This window comes from Peromyscus maniculatus, chromosome 7 (genome assembly GCF_049852395.1).
Source record: "Peromyscus maniculatus bairdii isolate BWxNUB_F1_BW_parent chromosome 7, HU_Pman_BW_mat_3.1, whole genome shotgun sequence".
In the NCBI taxonomy this organism is placed as follows: domain Eukaryota; kingdom Metazoa; phylum Chordata; class Mammalia; order Rodentia; family Cricetidae; genus Peromyscus; species Peromyscus maniculatus.
Window position 1 is genome coordinate 15,459,012 of NC_134858.1, and position 27,169 is coordinate 15,486,180.

The 27,169-nt window shown below is 36.6% G+C and overlaps 1 protein-coding gene across 1 annotated transcript; it reads right to left on the minus strand.

The window, feature by feature from the left end:
* Positions 1 to 80: 80 nt before the first annotated feature.
* Positions 81 to 24,891, minus strand: LOC102913351 (vomeronasal type-2 receptor 116-like). Its single transcript, XM_015986315.3, has 7 exons — positions 24,683 to 24,891; positions 8,941 to 9,232; positions 7,766 to 8,572; positions 6,841 to 7,068; positions 5,674 to 5,797; positions 2,642 to 2,644; positions 81 to 1,003 (listed from the first exon to the last, which is right to left on the minus strand). Exons 1-7 carry the CDS (start codon positions 24,889 to 24,891, stop codon positions 81 to 83), a joined length of 2,586 nt encoding a protein of 861 aa, XP_015841801.3.
* Positions 24,892 to 27,169: the final 2,278 nt, after the last annotated feature.

Below are 27,169 nucleotides of genomic sequence, written 5' to 3' on the forward strand. Positions count from 1 at the left end.
TAGTTAGAATGGCATGGGACTGGATTCATTCCCTGTATTTGATTTAGAAATATGTGGCCAAATATATTGTTTCATTAATATTAATTAAGGTTATTTCTTCCATAGTGTGTATTGTCTCTGATGCCATGAAACACATTCTTATCTGGCTTTAACAAAATAATGTAACATTTAGGGGCAAATATGAAGCCTAGGAGTGCTACACTGGAAGCCAATATAGAGAAGACTTCCATAGCCACCATAACCTTCCCCTTGGTGCTGTGGTAGACAGGAAGAAAGGTGACCCACACACTGAAGAACACAAGCATGCTGAATGTCAAATACTTGGCTTCATTGAATTTGTCAGGAAGATTCCTGGACAAGAAGGCCATGGTATAGCTCCCAAGGGCCAAGGAGCAGAGGTATCCCAGAACACAGTGAAAGGCAATGGCTGAGCCCTTGTTGCACAAAATGATGATGTGTCCATGTTGAGCATAAGCATCTTGATCAACAAAGGGAGGAGAGGTTCCCAGCCAGATTCCACAAAGAATTATTTGGAGCAGAGTAAAAATGGGAATGACGTAGTTAGTGGCTCTCGATATCATTAACCACCTCATCAATCTCCCTGGAAAGGTGACCTTGAAGGCAATAACTACTGTAAGAGCTTTGGCCAACACAGTGGAGAGAGCCACAGTGAATGCAATTCCAAATGTGGTCTGCTGCAGGATACAGGTAGCTGTGTTGGGCTGCCCAATGAAGAGCAAGGAAGAGAGGAAACAGATGATGAGTGTGATGAGCAGAATGTAACTTAGGGCCCGATTATTAGCCTTTACAATGGGAGTGTCTCGATGCTTCACAAAGATCACAAGAACAGAAGCTGTAATTGTGGAGAAGCACAAGGCTATGCTACTGAGTGCCATGCCCAAGGGATCTTCATAATGTAAAAATGTCACAGTTTTCTGGAGGCAATGATTCTTCTCTGTGTTTGCATAATGGCTTTCTGGACACTTCAAACAATGATCCATATCTGATAAGAAATTAAGATGATCATGAGTATGTGTACAGATGTTTCTTTTTATCCTAAGGTACTTTTCAACACCAACTTATTGGATTGTCTCCTAAATGACTTTCTTTGGTTCTTTCAGACTTTAATAAATATTCTATAGTGAGTAATTCCAAATTAATATAGACTATTTTCTTTATGAAGCCACAAATTAACTAAGTCTAATGTCATATCTATACTTACTTTCATGCTCACCCAGAATTTTTCAATGTTTTTTGTTTCTAAAGTCACTTCATTACTAAATTCCTTTGTATAAACCTAATTTAGTTCTAATATAATTTTCTTCTTTCATCTCCACCTTTAATTGGACATGGATTTACATATACAACAAAAGAAAACCCTTTAAAATTAGTTATTATAACTATGATCACAGATAAGTGTCCCAATTTACCCATTTTCATAAAGTCCATTGGCTTCTCCAAGTCTGTTCATTACTGATGGAGCTTGAGATTTGCATATTCTTATATTTTTGATGTCTTAAAATCTTGGGACTGGACCTGCCTGGACTGAGTCTACCAGGTCGATCTCAGTCCTTGGGGGAGGCTTTGCCCTGGAGGAGATGGGAATGGGGGGTGGGCTGAGGGGGAGGGGAGGAGGGCAGGAGGGGGGAGAACAAGGGAATTCTTGGCTGATATATAGAACTGAATGGTATTGTAAAAGAAAAGAAAAGAAAAAAATCTTTACTATTAAAACTCTTATTGTAAAATATAGTTACTATCTTCATCTTACACATAAGACTATTACTGAAGATACCATGAACTTATGGCATAGAACTTGGGAAAATCAAGCTGGTACTTAACTGGAAGCTTCACCACTTCTAGTTAGCATTCATAGTGCTAGAAGAAAGCAATCATCTATCTCACTCAGCTTCATATTCTGTGAACTGTAACAACAGACTACTTGCAAAGTATGTGCACTGATGCAACAGTGTCAGGACTGTTAGGAGAGTAACTAGCTGCGTTTTTATTGTACTTCACATGCATTCCCTAAGCTAGAACACATATCTGATACTATTAATGATTCGGGAAACTGGCTAGATTTATTACAAGCCCAGGAGCAAACCTAATATTATCAATCTGCTAAATGATCACAGCAATAAAATGACTCCTACTGTTGAATTGCCATGTTCATACATCAGTTTATCATTCCATCCTCAGAAATTTTTCTTGCAGTAGATAGTAATTAATGAGACCCACAACTGAACCCCATACAGAGAATAAAAGACTTTGTACTGTTTATTCCTGAATGAAATGTCTTTATCATATCTCTCCCCTCAAGGCTTGGGGATCTGTGTTGAAAAGGAGATGGAAAATTTGTAAAAAGTTAAGTGTTTGAGGGTTCCTATTGCTGTGAAGAGACACCATGATGATGGCAACTCTTATAAATAAAAACATTTATTTCGGGGTGACTCATTTACAATTCAGAGGTTCAGTCCATTATCATTATAGTGGGGAGCATGGCAGCACACAGGTAGATATGGTGCTGGCAACCTCTTGATCAGAAGTCAACAGGAATTGGACTGTGACACTGAATGCTATATTTAGCATAGGAAACCTCAAAGCACACCCCCACAGTGACTAACTTCCTCCTAGAAGGCTATACCTGCTCCAACAAAGTCACACCTTCAAATAGTCTCACTCATAATAAGTACACTTATTTGGGCCAATTACATTTAACTTACCAAACAAAGGGTAGTAGATTATTTTAAGAAAACATCATTTTTCAACATAATAAAGCAAGTGCACCTATGAAGTCATAGAGACTGTAACAGTATGCACAAACCTGCACAAATAATAAAACCTTTTCTTTTTAGATGTTAGCTGTTTGTTTAATTTGAACTATGTTCAGAGGTCAGGATGTTAATAATGTCTCTATTTCAAAATTGTTTCCTGAATAATATTTGTGTTTTCAAGGTAATATGATAAACAATACATTCAGTGGATAATTATACAATCTAATTGCTCTATAGGCTTCATTTATTGTTGCTAATCAATGGTATATTATTTCTCATTTTGGGGCATCCTTTTTATTAAATTTTTTCATTATTTTACATATCAACCAGTTTTCCCTCCCTCTTCTCTTCCTGTTCCCTCTCCCAGATTCCATCTATGCCTTCCACCCACTCCTCCTCTATTCAGAAAGGTGCAAGCATCCCATGGGAGTTCACAAACCATAACATATCAAGGTGAGGCAGGACAAAGCCTCTTGTCCTGCATCAAGGCTTGGTGAGGGATCCCAGTATGGGGAATAGGTTCTAAAATGGCATTTCATGTACCAGTGACAGGTCCTGATCAGACGGCTAGGGCCTCACAAACAGACCAAGCTACACTGTCTGCACATGTGGAGGCCTTAGGTCAGTCCCAGGCAGGCTCCCTAGCTGTCTGTCCAAAGTCCATCAGCTCCCTCCAGCTGAGGTGAGCTATCTCTGTGGGATCTCCTTTCATGATCTTGATCCCCCTTGCTCATACAATCCCTCCTCCCTCTCTTCAGCTGGACTCCTAGAGCTCAGCTCAGTGCTTGGCTGTGAATCTCTCCATCTGCTTCAGACACTTACTGGATGAAGATTTTCCAATGACAATTATGGCAGTCACCAATCTGATTACAGGAGAAGGCCAGTTCAGTTACCCTCTATACTATTGCTAGGAGTCCTATCTGGGGTCATCCTTGTGAATTCCTAGGAATTTCCCTGGCACCAGGTTTCCTTTTAACCCCCAAATGGCCCCCTCTATCAAAATATCTCTTCCATTGCTCTTTGCTGTGGGATGTCTTTCTGTATGCTGTGAATGTGTTGCTCTCACTGGTTGATAAATAAAGCCGTTTGGCCTATGGCAAGTCAGGTTATAGCCAGGCAGGAAACTGGTGAGAGAGACAGGAAAACAAAAAGGCAGAGGGAAGAGACGCCAGCACTGCCAGGAGAAGCAAGATGTGAAATTACTGGTAAGCCACAGCCACATGGCAACTTACAGATTAATAGAAATGGGTCAAGTTATAAGAGCCAACTAGCCAGAAGCCTGCCATAGGCCATGCAATTGGTAATTAATATTAAGTCTCTGAATGATTATTTTATAAGTGGCTGTGGAACCTTGGGGCTGGGCGAGACAAGAGAAACCTTCCAGCTACAACTCTCCCCCTCTGTCCTGTCCCCAAATCGACCAACCTGACCCCTCATGTTCCCATCTCCCCATCCCCTTCTCTCCATAGCCTCTGCCCTCCACTCCCAGTTTACCCAGGACATCTCATCTATTTCCTCTTACCAGGGAAATCCATGCAAACCTCTCAGGGTCCTCCTTGTCACCTAGCTTCTCTGGGGCTGTGGAATGTAGCCTAGTTATCATTTGCTTTACATTTAATATCAACTTATGATTGAATACATACCATATTTATCTTTCTGGGTCTGGGTTACCTCACACAGGATGATTTTTTTTCTAGTTCCATCCATTTGCCTGCAGATTTCACGATGTCATTGTTTATTACCACTGAGTAATACTCCACTGTGGAAATGTACCACACTTTCTTTATCCATTCTTCTGGGAGTCCTTATTCAATATGTCTTAATGCTCATGCTTTTTTTCTGATTATAGTTATATTGCCCCCTTTATATATTCTCCAAACATACTTTGAAACATTTTAGTCTATTTTGCACAATTAGGCTTGGAACTAATGACTTTTTAGTTGTCATTAGTGCAGGTCTATACAGCTGTGCCGGGATATCCATTCCACCAACATTCAATGAAGTGGTTATATGCTATGAATTTATATTATAACTAGTAGGCACAAGTTGTTATATTACCCTGTAATTATTTTAGATAGAGGAAACATTACATTAATATTTATAAGCTCTAAGCATTTGTAAGTATTGGTACATTATGTTCCCTAAAGTTTGAAAATCTTCATCAATATATGATTTTCATTATAACATTGAAAAGTCACACAATTATAGATGCAACAACACTACTAGATGTGGAAACACCAACTTCTATTTTTTCTCTACCATGGAAGTAAATCTGAACATGTTTATGACCTAATCTAGAAATGAAAATCCTGTAGACATTGCATTTCTTAGGTTTCCGAATGTCATGTCATTGCAGACAGTTCATATTTTCTTGAGTTTACTTCTTAAATACTGTTTCTTATTCCAGTGGAGCAAGAGAATAATAAAGAAACCCTACTTTTCATCAAGTGTGCAAGATACCAATTTTTATGCACTAGAAAACTCAAACAAAGTTTCCTTGTCATCTGCTATGTGTAAACACAATTGTGGTGGGAAGTATCCTTAAAAAAGCACAATTGTGGTGGGAAGTATCCTTAAAAAAACACAATAAACTTAAGCTTTGAGTTGATGTGACTAAATGTAACTAAAATTTAACTTGAAAAACATAGTTAAAACAATTGTATGTGGAAAGTTTTTTTTTTCAGTCAACAAAATCTATAATTTATCAATAGCATAAATCAAGCATGAATTATAATTTAATTCTTGTATAATTTCAAGAAGAAATATAATTAATTATACCATTAAAGTTCATATAAAAAAGAAAAAGTTTTGTCTCTTCAGTTCTTTCATAGATCTTTTTCCATTTGCTTTGATTTTTCAGAATTGAATGGAGAGTTTAAATGTTTCTAGGACTTGCTTTTACCTGTCTCATTGGAAATTTCATTGTATGGACAGGTAGTACAATCAAAGCAACAGGCAGCTTTACCCTCTTGGACAGTTCTTCTGAGTCCAGGTCCACAGAGCTTATAGCATACAGACTTGGGAATCTGAAGAAAATGAAAGGTGTTTTAGAAAATGTTCAGAGTTCTGGGGATAAATATGGAGGTTTTAAATATTACACTGTTAATTCATAGATTTTATACTTATAAATGAAGATGATGATTACAGTACTACCAATTTTGGAAGGTTATACTCAACACAAACTCATAGGATTAAAATTTGGCCTAAAGAACATGAATTTGATGGAAGTTTTTAAACTTTAAGAAACATGGTTAATTAGGAAGAACTTTCATAATTGTAGCATGTCCATGTGTGATTCTGGATTGATCTTATCTCTACCTATATTGACTTCTTACGTTATCAGCTTTTATTTCTACAAGTGTTTCTAATCCTGTCAACCTGAAAACTTTTATAATGACTATGAAACAAGTGTTTGCTCATTCATCTGAGGTATTTCCAGGTGAGCTTACATGGATTAGAAAGAGCCACTCTTAAAATGGTTTACACTTTCTCATTGTGAATGAAAAGGAGAAAGGAAGTGAACAGTAGCAGTCACCACTTATGATTTCTAAATGTAGATGTAATGTGACCAGTGACTTTCTGATTCTACAGTTATAATTTATACAATACAATTAAACTGCTTTATCAATTTTGGAGCCAAAGTAATCCTTTAAATTATTTTTGTTAACAAATTTATTTTCAGCAGTGAGATAAGTAACTATGATATACACAGATGCCCATTATACTTTGTAGCTGTGCTAGAAAACTAAATTGCAGGAAACTTTGTCATGATATTTTACAAGCAGACCTCAAAATAAATCTCATACCAAGTGTTTTGAATCAATGACATGAATTTTACTTATACATTTATGACAGAAAATGAGTGAAAATCAAGAAACATTGAAAAACAAACAGTTCCATTGATCAGAATCTGGATATCAGAAAATCTGTGCATACATTTCTTATGCTATTCTGAATTGGTATTAGTATACTGATTGGATCTGAGTCAGGAACTAAGAATTATTACATACAAAAACACATTTTGATTTTATTTAGTAATTTCAAACTATTTGGATAAGAGCCAACCCACCTCTGTAAATCTTGTGGGCCATTGTATCAAATTGGTAGTTAAAGACAATTGTTGACCAGGTGGAGCATTTGGAGAAAATGATCCTACTTTCACCTTTAGTCCAATGCCTTTTGGAAAATTCCAAAAGTTGATAATGTCATACTTGGAATCTAACTTAAATTTCATGTGCGTTAACATATGGCTTCTTACATGATTATTCATATAGATATTCTGTAGGGATGGATGGAGCTAAAAGAGATACATGAACTTATATTAAGGTAGGTCCCAGACAGTTACAACAGAACCAAAATAATGGAAAATCTCTCTGCTTTTTGTCCCAGAAGTAAAATGCTATTTTAGTATAGGCAATTTTACTGGGTAATGTATAGTAAATGGGATCCTAGCTGATAAGAACTACTATTGTAATGATAAAAGGTACAGCTGTTTCAAGAGCAAACACTGAAGCAATACACATAAGCAGTCAAAAATGAGGCAAATCTCAAAAACTGGACACCCCTATTTATTTGCTAAACATGTCTAAGGTTTCAATGTAATGTAAAATGTGAAGATAATAATGCAGAAATGATACTTAAAATTATCATTTACATACATCATCCTTGCTGCAGGTATCAACTTTTCTTATTTTTACTGTGAAAAATGTTTGAGGTGAGTCAAATTTTCATGTTGAAATGATTACTAAGGAGATTGTGAGGCTATTTGTAAAACAAATCAGATACTGTCTTAACATTTGTCCTCTTACAACTGGCACCCCATTGATCAGAGACAAAGAAACTTAGGTAAGTATTGAGCTCCAGAGAAACAAGCATAGGCCATCCTATGCTATTTGACCAAACGTGCCACTATCTACAGTGTTTGTGTTTGGTAACTTTGAAAAGTATCTTAGTGTAACAATGCTGATTTTAAAACATAGTAGGAGAGAGATTACCTGCCAGGGGAGGAATTTAATTCTCTCTCCATTATCATATTGTTGAATTTGAACTTGCTTAAGAATCATCTCATGGAGACTGTGGGCCACAGCATACACAGCCTTGTATATGTAGTAACTCTCTTCACTCATGGCCGTGTCAAAATTTTGCTTAGGCAATAAATCCAAGGAAGCATTGGGTTGACAGTTCTCCAAGAGTTTACAATCAATCCTGGAGAATGGGCATTTGAAGAACAAATGCCACAATTTAGGAAGATATGTATCTTCTGGGTATTTGGAAGGACGAACTGTTTGGATAAAATGTGTAAAATCAACCATCTCCTCATAGTGGTGTGAAAAAATGAGACTCCCATGGAAAGAATCTAACATAAAATAATCAAAGTGGTTGGTAACATCCCAAGGTGAGTTCATGACCCAGACTTTCCCTGTAGTTAACTTCTGTCCTATATTTTTCACTAAGCCATGTAGAGAATCAGTGTCTCCATAAATGATAATCACATTTGCAGATGAGTCTTGGATCCTTCCCACACTTTTCCAGAAATTGTCAGAAAATGAAGCCAATGTACCTGAAATCATTTCCACAAAAGCCATGCAGACTATATTTTTCCTCATCTCTTCTTTCAAGTCAAATAAAATTTGAATTCCTCTGTGGTCATCTGTGAGGAGCAATCCTACCCAGGTCCATTTGAAATGAAGCATCAAAGAGACAATGCCAAGTGACAGTGATGTGTCTTTGGGAGCCATCTGGTAGAGAGAAGTAAACTGTGCTTGATCATCCAGGATAGTATCAAAAGGCCCAAAAGTAAGCTAAGGTGAAAGCACAATATTGAAAAAAGTGTGAGAACATTGGCATCAAAGACAGTTTTACATTTGAAGCAATAGTTGAGACTTTTTTAAAAGCTAGTCTGCAGATTTTATTTTTAAAAACTAACCTCCTTTGCTGTGAGGTTTCCAAAACCTTATGTCAAGTCTCATACTCAACAGAAATCTTTGTCTTCACTACCCTGCTGGTCCTTTCTATTCCTAGCAGAAAAAATATAGATAAATCATCAAATGTCTAAATATTTATCTCTTGATATATTAGTAATTCAAATGACCATATTTTTCCTCTGTAGACACCCTAACTATCACCAAATGAAAGCTGTTTTCCTGTTCTGTAAAGTCCCCTCCCTCACCTGTGGTATTTTGTAGAGCTGAAGCAGTGTCCCTATATGGGCTGATATTGCGAATGATGTTCCAGTAAGTGCTGCTGCTGAAGTCTGCTTCTCTTTACAATTGTAATTAACTTTGAAGTGATTCATCCCTGTGAGCCAAATAAAAGCATTCGTAAGAGTATTCTTTTCAATGAAAGGGATATTATAAAGATCAAATCCAAGAGATGTGTTAGGTAAAAGATGAGGGTTCCTGTTGATCTCCTCAATGGCAAATACCAGGGCCAGGACAAACTGGTAGTTCTTAAACTTATACCTGCACATAGGGTATAAAAATATATAAGAAGAAGACTTAGACAACATACATCTGCTCATTTAATGAAATACATTTTATAGTTCAAATGTTACTGTTCCTACAAAACCCATACTGTAAATTCTCCATTTAATGGCTACATTTAGAAGGAGTTTTTTATACTTAGGATTAATTATGTTCCCATAGTTATAACAATGATTAGTTAAAGCTAAAAGTGAGCTTATTTTGTCTGTCTAGCTCGTGAGAATACACTAAAAATTCTGCCCTGGAAGCAGAAAATAAGCCCCCCAAAATTAAAATGATCTGATGCCTGTGTCATAGTTTCTCAGCCTCTACAACTATTAAAAGCCAACATTTTTGCAATTAGCCATTAAGTTTTCTAAATTAACATTGTTTTTGTTTATTTTTTAAATTATAATTTATTTACAACCTTTCTCCCTTGCCTTTCCTACCTCTAAATCCTCCTACTTACTCTACCATATTCTCCTTCAAATTCATGTCCCCCTTTTTCATCCATTGCATGTATATATGTATATGTATATACACATATATTTTTAAATATAACATTTTAATCCATGTTGTATATATGTATATATGTTTTCAGTGCTGACTACTTAAGGCGATCAAGGAGATACAAATACGAAGGGAAGAACTCAAAGTATCATTATTTTCTGATGACATGATCATATATATATATATACATATATATACATATATATATATAGACATGACTCTGAAATGGCACCACTAAAATTGATAAACAACTTAACCAAAATATCAGAATTAATGCATAAAAATCAGTAGCCTCCAGATGGATGTACAAATGACAAATAGAATGGCAAAAAATCAGATTAAACACCTTTTACAATAGACTCAGTATTATAAAATATCTTAAGGTATCTCTAAACCAGAAATCAAAAGACCCAAATAATTAAAAAGTTTATGAAATTGAAGAACAAAAACGTAAGAAGATAACATAAGAAGGAAAGATCTCCTATGCTCATGGATTAATAGGATTAATATAGTAAAAAGACCATCATAACAACAGAAATGCATGGATTCAGTGCAATCTCCATTAAAATTTCAACACAATTCTTCACAGAATTTGAAAGGAAACTTTTCAGCTTCATATAGAAACACATGCACACTCACACACACAAAATAAATGCAACAATAACAAAGGTTAGTTAAAACACTTCTGAATGATGTGAGAACTGCTAGAAGAATCACCATTCCTGGTATCAAGAAGTACTACAGAGTACTTCTTGTACTTGTGTGGTATTTGTGATGATATATTGTGTACCCTAATAAAATTTGCCTGAAGATCACAGAACAGAACAAGCCACTTGATTAAACATAGAGGCCAGAGGGTGGAGGTACACATCTTTTATCCTAGCACTCAGGAGACAGTGATTCATCTGGATCTCTGTGAATTCAAAGCCACCCTGGACTACATGAGATTGACTCAGTCTAGGAGAGAAACAGAGCCAAGCAGTTGTGGCACACACCTTTAATCCCAGTACTGGGAAGTACACACGCCTTTCATCGCGGGAAGTGATGGTTGGGTGGAGAAAGGTCTATATGGCAAGAGGAGACAGAAGCTAAAGTCTTTTTGGCAGAAGAGTCTCTTTTAGCTAGAGGCTTTCTCAGCTGGAGCCTTTGGGTGAGGACTCAGAGGATTTCAGTGAGGTGAGACATAGCAGTGGCTTGTTCCTTTTTCTCTCTGTTCTTTCAGCATTTACCCCAATATCCTGCCTCAGGATTATTTATTAAAAGATCATCTAGAGTTAGTGTTATATATAAGCCATATAAGCATATAAGCCATATAAGCAGACACATTGATCAGTGGAATCAAATTGAAGGCTCTAACATAAATACGTAGCTATGGATTCCTGACTTTTGACAGTGACGTACCTTCAACAAATGCTGCTGGTCAAACTGGATGGCTTCATGCAGAGGAATGCATGTGCATTCTTACTTATAAATCTGCACAAAACTAAGTTCCAAATGGATCAATGACTTCAACCAAAAGCCAGATACATTACAGAAAGTGAGAATTTGATAGAGAAAGTGACAAATAGAGTTGAAGTCATTGGGACACTGAAAGCAGAGGAACTAAGATAAACAATTAACAATGGGGCTTCACAAAACTGGAAAAAAACTTCTGTATGGCAAAGGACAGCATCATGCACACAAATTGGCAGAGTACAAAATGGGCAATGCTTTTTTTTTTACTACTATATATCTGATACAGGGATTATTTCCAAAATACATAAAGAACTCAAAATTTGAACATCAAGGAAACAAATAGTCCACCTAAAAATGAGTACAGATCTAAACATATATTTTCCAACAGGAAACTCACATGAATGAGTAGCACTGAAAGAAATGTTCAAAATCTTAGTCCATGGTGAAATCCAAATCAAACCTACTTTGTGTTTTCATCTTACACCTGGCAGATTGGCCAAGCAAGATCAATAAAACACATGACATCTCATGCTGACAAGGATGTAGAGTGATAGAAATACTCATCCATTCCTGGTTGTACTGCAAAGTTGTATAGCCTATATAAAAGTAAGTGGAAGTTCCTCAGGAATCTGAGAATAGAGCTATCTCAAGATCCAGTGTTATACCATTCTTGGACATATACCAAAAATTATGCTTCATCCTATTAAAAAGACATTTACTCAACCATATCATAGCTGCTCTATTCATAATAACTAAAAATGGAAAGAACCTAGATATCTACAAAAGTGAATGGATTAAGAGAATGTGGTATTTTTACATAATGGAATTTCACTCAGCCTTTAAAAAAAACAAAAAAGTGAGAAATTCTTGGGTAAATGGATGGACTAAAAAAATCAGTCTGAGTTAACCCAGCTCCCCCAACACAAATATGATCTATATTTGCTTATATGTGGATGTTAGCTGTGATGTGATCGATAAGATATATTCCATATATCCACAGAAATTTGGTATATAAGAAAGGGATGGATCTCCATAGAAAAGGGAAATAGAACAGATAGTTATGAACAGATGGGGTGAGAACTGTTACAGGAGGATGAAAACAGGACAGCAGAGAGAACATTTGGGCAAGGCAGACAATATGTGGGGGACAGCTAAAACTTAGCACATTTTAGAGGTCATATGGAAAACTAATTCAGTATTAGCTTCCTGAAATTTGTACATATGTGAGGGTAATTTAAATGAAATTGCCAAATAATGTAGAGACAGATCCCCAACTAAATACTTCTCATGACAAAATGAACCTTTTAGTACCAGAAATGGCTTATATCTAATCAAATTCTTGGTTAAATGTTTTTCATGAGAATGCCTAGACAACCCAGGATATTATTAAGAGAATTGATGCTCCTCCACAAACCAATAGGAAAGTACTATTGCTAAAGACAACCTCTACACAACTGTCTCAGGCAAAATTCTATGGTCATGAAGAGACACCATGACCATGGATATTCTTATAGGGAAAAGTATTTATTTGGGTGCTTGTCTACACTCTCAGAGGCTTAGTCCATTATTATCATAGTGGGGAGAATGACAGGTATAGTGTGGTCATCCCAATCCACAGGAAGAGAGAGGGAGAGAGAGACTTGGCCTGGCATGGGCTTTTGAATCCTCAAAGCTCAGCCCCAGTAAGATACTTCTTTCAACATGGACATATCTTCTTGGAACACTCAGCCCCCAATCAAATTCTTCCCCTCAGGGTTCAATGAAATTTGAGAAGAGGATATGGAAAAATGAGTAAATGGATTGCACGAAGGGAATGGGGCCTTCTTAACACAGCAAGAACAGTGCACATATGAGCTCACTCTGGGCCTGCACAGGTCTGGTCCAGGTGAAGTAAGTCCTAGAGCTGAAAGGAGAAGTGAACACTAGACACTGTCCATAACCCAGAGGATATCTCTGATTGATAGCTACCTGCATTGAAGACAGTCTCATTGGGGAAACAAACCACTCTTAAAGGGCAGGCCCCACATCTGGTAGTAGATGGTCAATATAAAATTAATTCAGGAAAATTAATTAAATTAAAATTAATTAAAATGACACAGCAAAATGATGTAGTAAAATAATGTGATAAATCCAGAGTCCCTGGGAACCCCCACCCAACTCTGCCCCACTTGCCAGCCAGCAGGGAAAACTCTTGTGGGAAGCCCCCACCACCACCAAAACCCTCCATCAGACCCTGCAATCTGTAAGTTCCACACCCCGCCCCAATACCCACCTGCCTGTGACTCCTGAGGCACAGAAACCAAACTGCCAGCTCTCATTGGACCAAGAGGTGAGTGACTCTTCTCACAGCCAGAGAGGCCTGCCCCTAGGACTCAGGCCCTGTGACACAACCAGCTCCCTGGAACCCCCATCCAACTCTGTGCCAGTTGCTGGCCAGTAGAGAAAACTCCCGAGGGAAGCCCCCACACACACCAAAACCCCCATCAGACCCTGAAAACTACAAGTTCCACACCCTGCACCAATACCCACCCTCCTGTGACCCTAGTAACTTCCTGAGGCACAGAAACCAAACCACCAGCTCTCATTGGACCAAGAGTAACTTCCTGACACAGGGGATCCCTGAGTCCTTAAAATACCTAACAGTCCCATTAAAAAATGGGTTATAGAGCTAAACAGAGAATTCTCAACAGAAGGATCTCAAATGACTGAGAGACATTTAAGGAATTTCTCAACATCCTTAGTCATCACAGAAATGACTCTGAGATACCATCTTACACCTGTCAGAATGGCTAAAATCAAACACACTGAAGACAGCTTATGTTGGAGGAGATGTAGAGCAAGCAGAACTCTCCTTCACTGATGGTGGGAATGCAAACTTGTACAGATACTTTGGAAATCAGTATGGTGGCTTCTCAGGAATTTGGGAATCAATCTTCCTCAAGATCCAGCTATACCATTCTTAGTCATATACCCAAGGAATGCTCAATCATACCACAAGGACATATGCTCAACTATGTTCATAGCAGCAATATTTGTAATAGCCAGAACCTGGAAACAACCTATATGTCCCTCAACTGAAGAATGGATAAAGAAAATGTGGTACATATACACGATGGAGTACTACTTAGCAGAGAAAAACAATGACATCATGAGGATTGCAGGCAAATGGATGGAACTAGAAAATTTCATCACAAGTGAGGTAACCCAGACTCAGAAAGACAAACATGGTATGTACTCATTCATAAGTGGATACTAGATGTAAAGCAAAGGATAACCAGACTGCAACCAACAGCTCCAGGGATACTAGCTTGTAAGTAGGACCCTAGGATACACACAGGGATTGCCCAGAGATGGAGAAATGGATGAGCTCTACATGAGCAAATGGGGTTAGGAGGTAATGGAGGGCAGGGGATTGGGGAATGCGAGCTTATGGGTGTGGAAAGATTGAGCTGGATCAGGAACAGGATGGGAGAACAAGCAAAGAGATACCATGATAAATGAAGGTACCATTAGATTAGGGAGAAGCAGAGTGTTAGGGAGGTCCCCAGGCATCCACAAAGATGACTCCACCATAGACTACTAGCAGTGGTTGAGAAGGTGCCTGAGCTGACCTACTCTGGTGATTGGGTGGCTGAATTCCCTAACTGACATCATAGAACCCTCATCCAGTGACTGATGGAAGCAGATGCAGAGATCCACAGCCAGGTCCCAGGAGGAGCTTCAGGAGTCCAATCAATGAGAGAGAGGAGGGATGCTATGAGCAAGAGTTATCGAGACCATGATTGGAAAAAGTACAGAGACCACTAGCCAAACTAGTGGAAACACATGAATTGTGGACCAACAGTTGAGGAGCTCCCATGGCACTGGACTAGGCCCTCTGGATCAGCAAGACAATTGTTTAGCTTAAACTGTTTAGGGGCCCCCTAGGCAGGTGGACCAGGACCTGTCCCTAGTGCATGAGCAGGCCTTTTGGAACCTTATACATGTGAGATACTTTGCCCAGCTGTGGTGCAGGAAGGAGGGCCTTGGACCTGCCTCATCTAAATATACCAACCTCTGCTGACTCACAGGGGAGACCTTGCCTTGGAGGAGGTGGGTTGGGGGGAAGACTGGGTGGTGGGAGGAGGGAAGATGGGACTCTGTGGTTGATAGGTAAAATGAATAGAAAAATCTCTTTTAAAAATCTACCAACAACAACAAAAATATGATAAATCCAATGGACCTAGGAGATATTTACACAACATTTCATGCAAAGACAAGGAATATACCCTCTTCTCAACATTTAATGGAACATTTCTCAAAACTAAGCACACACGTGGACAAAAAGAAAGTCTCAACAATTATAATTAAATGAAAATACTCTCTACAACCGGTCTGTTCATCATGGTTCAAAGCTGGATATCAGCAACAGGAACAACAGAAACTTCATAAATTCTTAGACACTGAAAAAACTCACTACTCAGTTAATAGTTGGTTAAGATAAAAATCAAAAACAAAATTAGAAACATTTTATAACTGAATGAAAATAAAAACACAACATACACAAATGTGGGAGACAATGAAGCTTCTAAGCATCAAGTTCCTAGTACTAAGTTCCTACATACAAACTTGGAGGTATTTCTTACTAATAACTTAATGACACTCTTCAGTTCTCTAGAAATAAAAGAATCACTGACAGAGAAGACATACATATCAAGAAATACCAACTCCAGTCTGAAATCAATAAAACAGAAACAAAGAAAAAATACAAGGAATTAATAAAATGAAGAGTTGGCTCTTTGAAATTGATAAACCTTATCCAAATTAACTAAAAGATGTAAAGAGAATATCCAAATTAAAAAATTAGACATGAATACGGAGGCAACATAAGAAACACCAAAGAGCCGGGCGGTGGTGGCGCACGCCTTTAATCCCAGCACTCGGGAGGCAGAGCCAGGCGGATCTCTGTGAGTTCGAGGCCAGCCTGGGCTACCAAGTGAGCTCCAGGAAAGGCGCAAAGCTACACAGAGAAACCCTGTCTCGAAAAAACCAAAAAAAAAAAAAAAAAAAAAAAAAAAAAAAAAAAAAAAAACACCAAAGAAATCCAGAGAATCATAAAGACATACTTTAAAATGTTGTAATCCACCAAACTGGAAAACCTAAAAGAAATGGTTAAATTTCTATATATGTATGACACACCAAAGTTAAATGAAAATAAGGTGAGCAACCTAAACAGGATCATATCCCTTGGTGAAATATAAGCAGTAACTTAAACTTCTCCAGCAACAAAAATCTACAAAGATGAGGACAATGTAGTTTCAGAGCAGAATTCTACTAGACATTCAAGGACGAATTAATACCAGTACTGCTCAAATTATTCCACAAACTAGAAATGGAAGGAACATTGCCTGATTATTTTCATGAAGAGACAATTATTGTGACAACTAAGCCACACTACGTACGACCCAACAAAGAAAATTGTGGATCAATTTCACTAATGAACATGCATTAAAAATTCTAAATAAAATATTTGGAAACCAAATCCAAGGACACATCAAAAAGATTATCTACCTTGATCAAGTAGGCTCTATCCAAGAGATGCAAAGATAGTTCAATATATGTAAATTGATAAATGTAATTCACCACCTAAACAGAGAGGTAAGACTACCTGCTGATCTGATTAGATGAGAAAGTGCTTTTGATATAATCTACTGATCCTTCATGATAAAATTCCTGGAACGATTTAGAATACAAAGGACATATCTCAGCATAATAAATGCAATATAGAGCAAGTACTCAACCAACATCAGCCTAAACAAACAGAAATTCAAAGAATTTCAATTAAAATGAGGAATAAGACAAGGATGTCAATATCTATTCAGTATATTCTTGAAACCTTATCTAGAGCAGTAATATGACTGATGGTGATCAAAGTGATACAAACAAGAAATAAGAAGTCAAAGTAACTTTATGTGTGGATGTAATGATTTTATATATAAAATACCTTTAAAATTCCATCAGAAAAATTATACAGCTCATAAACTGAAAAAGGTAGGTCATGAAATCAATACACATAAGCAGTTGTGTTCCAATACACAAATGACAAACAGGTTGAACTAGAAATCAGGAAAATAATACATTTTACAATAGCTTCAAAATAAATATAAAATACCATGGGATAATGCTAACAAAGGAAATGAAAGATGTCTGTAATAAAAACTTCATAAATTGATGAAGACATCAGAAGATGGAAAGATCTTCCATGCTCATGGATTAGTAGGATTAATGTAATAAAAATTGCCATCCTACAGCTATATTCACATTCAAGACAATTCCTATTGAACTTCCAATGCAATACTTTAAAGAAATTTTAAAGATAATTTTCCACTTCATATGGAAACACAAAAAATCCAGGATAGGTAAAAGAATTCTCAGTAATAAAAGAACTGTGGGAGCTATCACCATCCCTTATATCAAACAGTATCATAGAGCTATTGCAGTAAAAACAGCATGGAATTGGCATAAACAGAGACACATTGATCAATGGAATGAAAGTGAAGACTCATACATAAGTGCATACATCTATGAACAACTTATTTTTAACAAAAAAGTAAAAAATATGCAATGGAGAACACACCACCTTTAGCAAATGTTTGTCAAACTGGATAAATCAATGTAGAAGAATACAAATAGACCAACGTTTATCACCCTGCAGAAAATTCAACTCCAAATGGATAAAATAGATGAAAGATTTCCTGTGCCCATCTGGCTCCGGTGTCCTTGTGGTCCCGCAGTTGCTCAGACCCAAATGAACATACAGAGGTTTATATTAATTACAAACTATATGGCCTATTGACTCAGGCTTCTCGCTAGCTAGATCTAACATCTTAAATTAACCCATTTCTATAAATCTATACTTTGCCATGTGGCTCATGGCTTACCAGCATCTTTACATCTTGTTTCTCATAGTGGAGGCTGGCAGCATCCTCTCTGGTCTGTCTTTCTCCTTCCTCCTCTATAGTTAGAATGTCCTGATTAACCCTAGTCTGCCTCATCATTGGACAAACAGTTAGTTCTATTTATTAACCAATCAGAGCAACATATTTTCACAGCATACAAAAAGACATTTCCTCATTAGATTAAGGCCCTTAACATAAAGCCAGATACCCAGAATCTGATAGAAGATGAAGTGAAGGATAGTCTTGAACATCTTGGTACAGGAAAAGACACTCTAAACAGGACACCAAAAGCACAGGTACTAATAATAACAATCAATTAGTGAGACCTGTTGAAATTAAACTTTTTCTTTATGGCAAACATACCATCATTCAGGCAACATGGAATCTTGCATAATGTGTAGACCAACTACACATTCAATAGATGGTTAATATCTAAAATAAATAAGTTTAAAAATGGACATCAGAAAACAAATGACCCAGTTAAAAATGGGGTATAAAACTAAACAGACAGTTCTCAAAAAATGAACACAAATTGCTGACAATTGTTTAAAGAAATGTTCAACATCTTAGTCATTAGAGAAATGCAAATAAAAACTACTCTAAGATTTCACCTTAACACAACACAATGGTCAATATCAGTAAAACCAACAACAGCCCAAGCTGGCAAGGGTGTGGGACTAGTGAGCACTTATTCATTGTTGGTAGGAATACAAAATTGTACAATAGCCATGCAAATAAATGTGGCACTTCCTCAGGAATCCAGGAATAGTTCTACCTCAAGATCCAGCTATTGCACTTATATAACTATACTCAAAGGACTGTGCATCCTATCTTAATGTCTCTCAAATATTACAGAGACTCTATATTACATCTGTAGATTGATTTTGGTAGAAAATTTCATCCATGTTCATTATTGTATTTCCTAATATCCAGAAATTAGATAGAGCTTATATCCTCACCAACAGATGAATGGATAGGAAAATGTGGTGCATTTACACAATGGACTATTATTTACCTTTTTAGAAAATGAAATGATAAAATGCACATGTAAATGATTGAATTAGAAAAATATCAGGCTAACCCAGACACAAAGAGTACACATATTATCTATATTTTTATACATGTAGTGTTACATTTTAAGCTTTCAATAAGCACTATACTATCCATGAAACAGAGATCAGGTATAGAGTATGAGACTAGTTGGGAAGAGAGGATCACACAAGGTGGAGGAAATAGAATATATATTTTTAGAAAGACAGAGGAGACTATAGCTGGAGAACTAAATAAAAGGGCAGATATAGAATGTGGTAGGGAGGAAATATGGGAAGGGACATTTGAAGGGTTATATGGAACCTTACTATTGTATAAGCATCTCAAAATACATTCACATAGAAAAGTAATCTAAATGGAATCAACAAATGATGGGGGGCCATGCCCCAACTAGATATCTTTCTTAAGCAAGTGAAATGTCTAGTGGCAGGAATGGTTTACATATAATTAGATTGTTGGCCAAAGGAATTCTAAGTCAATTATGCTATTGCCAAGGCTTTTGGTTATTCTCAACAAACTGATGGTAAGGCCTATTGTGGAAGACAACATTTCATGTATTTAATTGAATAAGGAGAAGTTTGTAGGTGCCTAACTATAGCCTTCACCACTTTTGAAAAGTATTAGTAGTCTGAGGTGCACTAGAAGGTTCTCTGCATACTACCAGAGGAGAAAGGTAACCATATACCTAGCTATAAACCCTGCAATTTACAATGGTGACCTCCCTGCATGAAATGCTGGTGCAATAGCTGCACAAATATTGTGGTACTAAAGTTTATATTGGTAGTAAGCAACCACTGTCTAATTGGATTTATGGGCCTCTTCAGAAGATAGAAGCCATACCTGACACTGCTCAGGTGTCTAAAAATTAATACTAAATGGAACAATAAAATAGCTCCTAGCAACGTTCTGCTATACCCATAGATCTATGCATTACTTGGCCATAATCAAAGAAGCTTCTTCTTAGAGTAGACCAGAACTTATATAAAGACCCACATCTGGACAACATCCAGAGAGTGAAAGAATTTGGTAAATGTAGGTAGATTTTTTTCATTGGAACAGTCAGCTTCCCAATAATTACAAGGAGATTTATAGTTAATTATGATACCATAGGCTTTTCCCATTAGCTCTTATAACTTAAATTAACCTATTTCTATTCATCTATGTGTTGCCATGTAACTCATAGCATTTACCTGTCTTGCTCCCTTTCCACTTAGCTAGTGACTCTGCCTTTTTTCTTCCCAGCATCCTCTCTGCCCCCAAAATCTTAGCTCGCTATTGGTCACTAAGCTTTTTTTTAAACCAATCAGAGTGACACATATTCGCAGTGTACAAAGAGATTATTCCACAAAAGTAAAAGTCAGTCCTAAACGGGACAGCTTCATCTGTCCCCTCCCCTCAGAGGTCAGAAGAGGAGGCACAATGGTTGTAAGAGGCAGAAGGAAATGGATGACACCAGGAAAATGGTATCTTTCTGACACAACAGGACTGATGCACATGTGAACTCAAAGAGTCTGTGGCAATATGCACAGTGTCTGAAAGGTGAAAGCCATGCAGCATCGCAGTGCTGAGATAGGAAAGTGGACTTATCTACCATCCCTAACCAAGAAGATATTTCTCATTGACAACTTTTTGCAAAGAGAAAAAAAAAACAGTAATTTCCAATGGAATCTCTCTGGGTATATAAACCACACTTAAGAGTAGGCTCGATGTCTAGCAGTAGATGACCAACAAAAATGAAGTGAATGTTTTTTCTCTTCTGCAGAGACAAAAATGGTACTTTTGTCTCATATTGTTTTAGCATTTTTTTTAGTCTTCCTGGTCTTTTGCTTGTATATTATGCTTTTTGATTTTGTGATTTTTATGGATTTTGCTTGTATATTATGGTTCTTGATTTTGTGACTTATGAATTATGTATCTATGTGTGTTTTTTGTACTATTTTACTTTTTAAAAAAATCATGATTTTTTATTGGCCTGTTTGTGTGGAGGTGTGGAGGACCTTGGAAGAGATGGAGGAGGGAAAACACAATCAGAAAACACCGCAGGACTTTTCATTTAAGAAGGTTTGTATCTCTGACTCTTTGAGTTTCCTACTCTTTCTTTTAAGCCTTCTTCCTCTTCATGAAGCTGACTCTCTGTCATGTATCTGGCCACCTAGCCATCTAAAAAAGCATGACACTTATCCTTCCCTTCTCCATTATCCCTCTCTTGTCACATTCTATGATTTATAACTTGTGTTCATTGGGGTATTTTTATTTTAAACCCCTATGACTTTGCTATTAGGCTTTGGAAGAAGTTTGTATCCTACATTATCCAAAACCAAGAACTAAGTGATCCATAATATTAATGAAAATGGAGTTGTGGAAAACCAGACCACATGGGAGAAGAAAAACTCATGAAAGACTGCAAAATCTAAGAAGGAATGTAAGATGCTGTCAGTGAAAATATTTTTAAAGGTTTCTCACCTTTTTTCTACTGAAGAGAATTAACACAGCTGAGGTGATAAGTCAATCATTAACCTGCCATAAAAGGATGAGAAGAGAAGTGACCAGTAATTAAATATTTATTTCTTTTAATGTATAGATATATGGTCACAAAAGAGATAAATTATCAGGGAATATATTTCAATGAATAATGTTTTTAAGTTATTATTCTAAAAAGCATATATGCTAGGTGGAAAACCACTTTAACACATAATCAACCATATTTTTGGTAAACGTGATGAAAGCTACTGACATATATGACTAGAGAAAGTTAGTTTCTTGGGTTTTTTGTTGTTGTTTCTTTTTTCTTTTTATTTTTTAGTTCATTGGTTTCATTGTACTTCACTTACATATACTAATCAGTAATTATAAAGCACTTCTTTCTTTTAAACATTCTTTAGTTTTGGTTGCATTTTTCATTGAAAATATTTTTTCATACAACATATTCTTATGCTTTCTGCCCCCTCAACCTTCCAGATCTTCCATACATGCCCAATCCCACATCCTTTCTTTTTCTTTCTCATTAGAGAGCAAGTAGGCATTTAAACATTAATAAAATAAGATAAAATGAACAAACCAGAATAGGATAAAACTAAGGAACAAATGAATCAAAAAATCGCAAAAGAGAAAGCACAGAAAAGACATGTAGACCCAGAGATACACAAATTCCACACACAAACAGATGCTATAAAATCACAGAATTGGAAACCATAAGACCTATAAACTTAAAAAAATAAAAACCCCAGACAAAGTACTAGTTCTTATTGGTTTGGATGGATATTAGCCACCATGCATTTGAATTTCCAATGTGGGCTAGCACTATGGCTTAGCAAGTAAGGGTTGCTGCCACTGAGCCTTATAAACTGTGTTAGATCAGCAACTCAGTCCTTGTGGAAGGATTGAATTCACTACTGTAACTTCTCCTCTGACCTCTATATGTAGGCCACAGAATGTGTGTGTGGTGTGTACACATACACACAAACAAAAACACACCAAACTAAATAAACATGGTAAAAATGTAAAGACTTTAACATTCACAAAACCATTTGCCAAACGACTGTGCTCCTAAAAATAAGGTTGCATTAATCAGAAAGCTAGCATGTATTTCTGATACTTCATGTAGAAGAAAATGCTCATAAGTGATTATATTTGCTTGGAATTAAAATCATATTTGAAGGTAGTTTCATACAGAAACTAATGTAATGCCAAGTAATTGTGCTCCTTGGGTTATGACTTTATTTGTAATCATGATCATTGTGTAGAAGAATATGAGTAAATTCAATTCAAAAGAGAAATAGAACAACCTCTCTTTCAAAATATATACATCCAGGCACATATCTAGAAAGGGAACTTAATCAGAATCAAGAAAGATGCTTTTCTTATTTTGCTTTGAAGTATATATCCTTTTTGTGTCCCAAGTGTATGAAAAAATATGTTGAGAAAAAGAGCTGCATAAGAAAGTCCTTTATCCCTTCATGCTAAATATAACATTTTCCTAGTCATGGATTTGATCTGATGTTTTTCTGACATAATAAGAAGTAAAATAATTCTTACAGGCCACTATCCTCTTTTATTGTGGACAAGCTAGCCACTAAAATCGCTTGTAAATGAAAGGATGCTATTTGCAGGCATAGCCTTGCTACTGTACAGTCTAAAAAGAAATACATAATCTATAATAATGCATATTGTTACTGGAAAATTAGAGAGTAAAAGAGAACAAGAGTTCAGGTAGCATTATCTTTTATGAAGTAGAAGAGTCTCTATCCACCATAAAAGGTTATTATATCAGCTAAAACATATAAGATAAAATTGTAATTTTATTGATATAAAATATGATCCTAGAGGCTTGTAGACCATGAAATATTCTAAAAATCTAGTTATGAATTTTTGTGACCATGTTTACTGTGGCAGTTCAAAATGTCAAGATACCCTTAATATCCAAAAGCATTTCATATCTGAACATTTTTTCCTTCTCCACGCTAACTGATGTAGTGACACAACACCTCACCAAGTTTTGAGGAAAATGACAGTAATGTTACTCTGACTGCATTCCACTTTCACTCCTGCTTTTTTCTCTTATTTGGTGTTTTCCATTAGATGAATTCTTAAATGGCCTTGATTAGGTTATTCCATTTTCTCATACTGTAGTCAATCTGAAGTGCAAGCTATGTTCTTTCATAATGGATTGTTATTGAATGTATTTCTACTGCTCTGAGAATATCTGCATGAGATAAAACACAACTTATTTCCTTTAAAATGAAACATATCTGACTATTTTTCTTATATTGGACTAAGTATATCAAATGGGTATCTCTGAAACCATCCCTTAACCTTGCAGATTTGAGAATAGTTAAGAAACAGTCTTAAGTGTATATCAATGCAATCAATATGTCATCATAAAAAACATTTTTTAGCTATGAGGAAATGCATATTGGAAATATATAGAGAAAATCAATAAACATGAAAAATATTTGTGATAACAGGAAAATTAGCAGTCAAACATACAGATACAAAAACAATCTTACATTTGTATATCAGATAAATGGTCCAAATTCTAATTCTGACACTCCTGAACCAGAATTATCAGCATCTAATATAAGCTAGAATTCTCATTCTAAAATCACATGTGGAACTCAGGAGTTGCTGCTTTCAGTACATCATCTTTTATCATAGGTGCACAGCTCAATTTCTAGAATGCTATAAAGTATGATATCAACCCTTAATCAATAATCCATCTGAAGAACTAACATTTAAAATATCCATAATGTGGAGTGTTATAGACACGACATAAAAGGACAAGAAAACTCAATTATTAAAAGTGGACATTAAAATGAACAAAACCAGAATTCTTACCCCACGTGAGAAGCAAAGAAATGAAGACAAAAAGGTATTTAAAAAACAACAAACTCGAGAATGAAAAAGAGTGATTGTCCTAGTGAAAATCAGAGAGAAGAGTGACAATTGAATCCATACAGCCCCAAAGTTATAAGAATCCTGGAAATTAAAAGGCACTTACTGTAAATAAAAATCTTCATAATGGTTTGGTAGAAATTTATGAGGAATTTTCTTAATTGTGTAATAATAATGAAGAGGGAAAAATGCACCAATCATCACATTTCCATCATGACGAAAGTCTTTGATACTGAAATAGCACTCAGAGATCTGAAAAGCACACATTAGAGGGGGAATCTGCAGGATCCAAGGGATGAAACTCCAAGAGATCATACTATTAGTATAAATGTCTTCCAATACATAAAAAATGGCTAGTTATAGAAGCCACAGTGCCTGGCAGCTATATACTCAGTTGATGTATTGTTGTGCAAGAGAGCTTACAACTCTGTTGGCCAGTGAAGTTGTGACTCTAATCACACCAATTACTTGGTGACAAGCTTCCTACGTTGCCCCAGAGAGCTCTTCCCTTAGGCTCTGCATCTGAGGTCCTGTATTCAAGTGAAAATCAAACTGAAAACATGTTTGTGGATCTTCTTCTCCAGCTGCACGAATTATGAATTTAGACAAGACAAGTGACAGCAAGTCCTCAGGGATAAACACATCCTGGGTGGGTTTGGCCACAAGAGTGAACTAAGAAGTCTTACATGTGAAAGTCTTGAGGATGGTGCAAACATATTAGAAATGGGTATGGGGCTTCAAAAAAAAAATGTCCATGTAATCCAAAGTATTTTGAAAAAAACAAGAATTTTACTCCCATAAAACACAGTTCATTTTATTTACATTTCCTACATTTTCCTTCCTGTTTACAATTGATTTTCATTTTTTTCTCTAAATTCATTCAACATTGTCTGATTTTCCTATTCTGAGGAAAGCCACTACAGTACTTTGATGAGATCTAGGCATAGGAATTTTGTCAGTTATAGCTGTTTAAATGAATCATGGGTGTGGCCATCAGATGCATGGAATTACATAGCAATCAACTATAATCTTGGGTTATAATTATGGAGGTCAGGAATAAGGTTATTTTATGTTTTCACTATCTAAATCAATTTTCTATTAAATAAGAAAAAGGGTTCTTTATTCCTCAATTTTCTAATTCTAACTTTGTTAAGAAGTTAGCTCTTAAAGACTGCTTCTAATGCTGCCATCAGAAGTCATGTTGTCAGGAGTGAAAATGCAGGATTTTCCCACTATCATCCCAAATACCCCATATTTTTTTGTGTTCATATCATGTCCAGGGCTAGTCCATTTTTCTCATGCCATTTAAATTGTTGTTTTCAAATGATCAGGTATAGCCTAAAATTTTCTTGTGTGATTCATAATCTTTGCTGCTTCTGGTTTATATAATTAATCAAGTCTACAATGTTACTTATGGTAGTCCAACACAATGCACTGACTCAAACCCTGATTATGTTCATCAGAGACTCACCTTGGTACTTCAATTAAATCTACATAAATTGGTGGTCAAATAAATCTCATGGAGCCACAAGCTTCCTTTTTCTATAAGTCAACTGAGGTTGACCTTGACAGGTTGAAGATACAAAATAGTGAAAGACTAACTAGGTATACCAAGCCGTAGGTCCCATTCCAATTGACCAGTTATATTTTGAATTATTGCCAACTTTAATGGTTTCACATCTCCTCAACAACTCAAAGGACATCACATCCAAACACATTTAACAATGATTCCAATTCCTCCCCTGTCTTGAAGTAAAGAGGTATAGATGGCTTTGATATAACAAGGCTAATTATTTTCTGAAGGTCTTTTCCTCATTCACTTTCTGGCTGGGAATAGAAATAAACCCCATCCAAGGACTGAGGAATCTGGATGCAGACATCCACGGCTGGGTCCCTGGTGGAGCACTGGGAGTCTAATTAGTGAGAAAGAGGAGGGTTTATATGAGCGAGAATTGTTGAAGCCAAGGTTGGATAAAGTACAGGGACAAATAACCAAATGAATGGAAGCACATGAACTATGAACCAAAGGCTGAGGGGCCCCCAACTGGATCAGGCCCTCTGAATGGGTGAGACAGTCATTTGGCTTGATCTGTTTGGGAGGCAGCTGTGCAGTGGTGCCGGGTCCTGGGCTCCTTGCATGAGTTGGCTGTTTGAATCCTGGGACTTATGCAGGGACGCTTGTCTCGGTCTGGGAGGGGGGGACTGGACCTGCCTGGACTGAGTATATCAGGTCGATCCCGGTCCTCGGGGGAGAACTTGATCTGGAGGAGGTGGGAATGGGTGGTGGGCTGGGGGGAGGGGGAGGGGGGCGAGATGGGGAGAACAGGGGAATCTGTGGCTATTATGTGGAACTGAATGGTGTTGTAAAATAAAAAAAAATTAAAAAAAAGAAAGAAGGTCAATAGAAGATCAATATGATTATCTACCCACATGGGAAATGAAAACTAAACCTTCACTCAGAATAGTGAAGATCAAGAAATTTGACAAAAATATATTGGGAATTTTTGAAAGAAAAGAACCTTTATTCTCTGTTGGTGTGGGTACAAATTAGTAAAGTCATTATGGAAATCAGTTTCTACTAAACAAAGTTAAA

What these genes read in the sequence shown, in the direction of transcription:
- LOC102913351 (XM_015986315.3), bottom strand. Translation starts at nt 24,891, where the DNA reads ATGATCTCTTGGAGTTTCATCCCTTGGATCCTGCAGATTCCCCCTCTA. An exon ending in TATGAAGATTTTTATTTACA is followed by an intron (nt 9,233 to 24,682) that starts GTAAGTGCCTTT and finishes CCCTATGTGCAG; the next exon opens with GTATAAGTTTAAGAACTACC. An exon ending in GGCCCACAAGATTTACAGAG is followed by an intron (nt 5,798 to 6,840) that starts GTGGGTTGGCTC and finishes CATTTTCTTCAG; the next exon opens with ATTCCCAAGTCTGTATGCTA.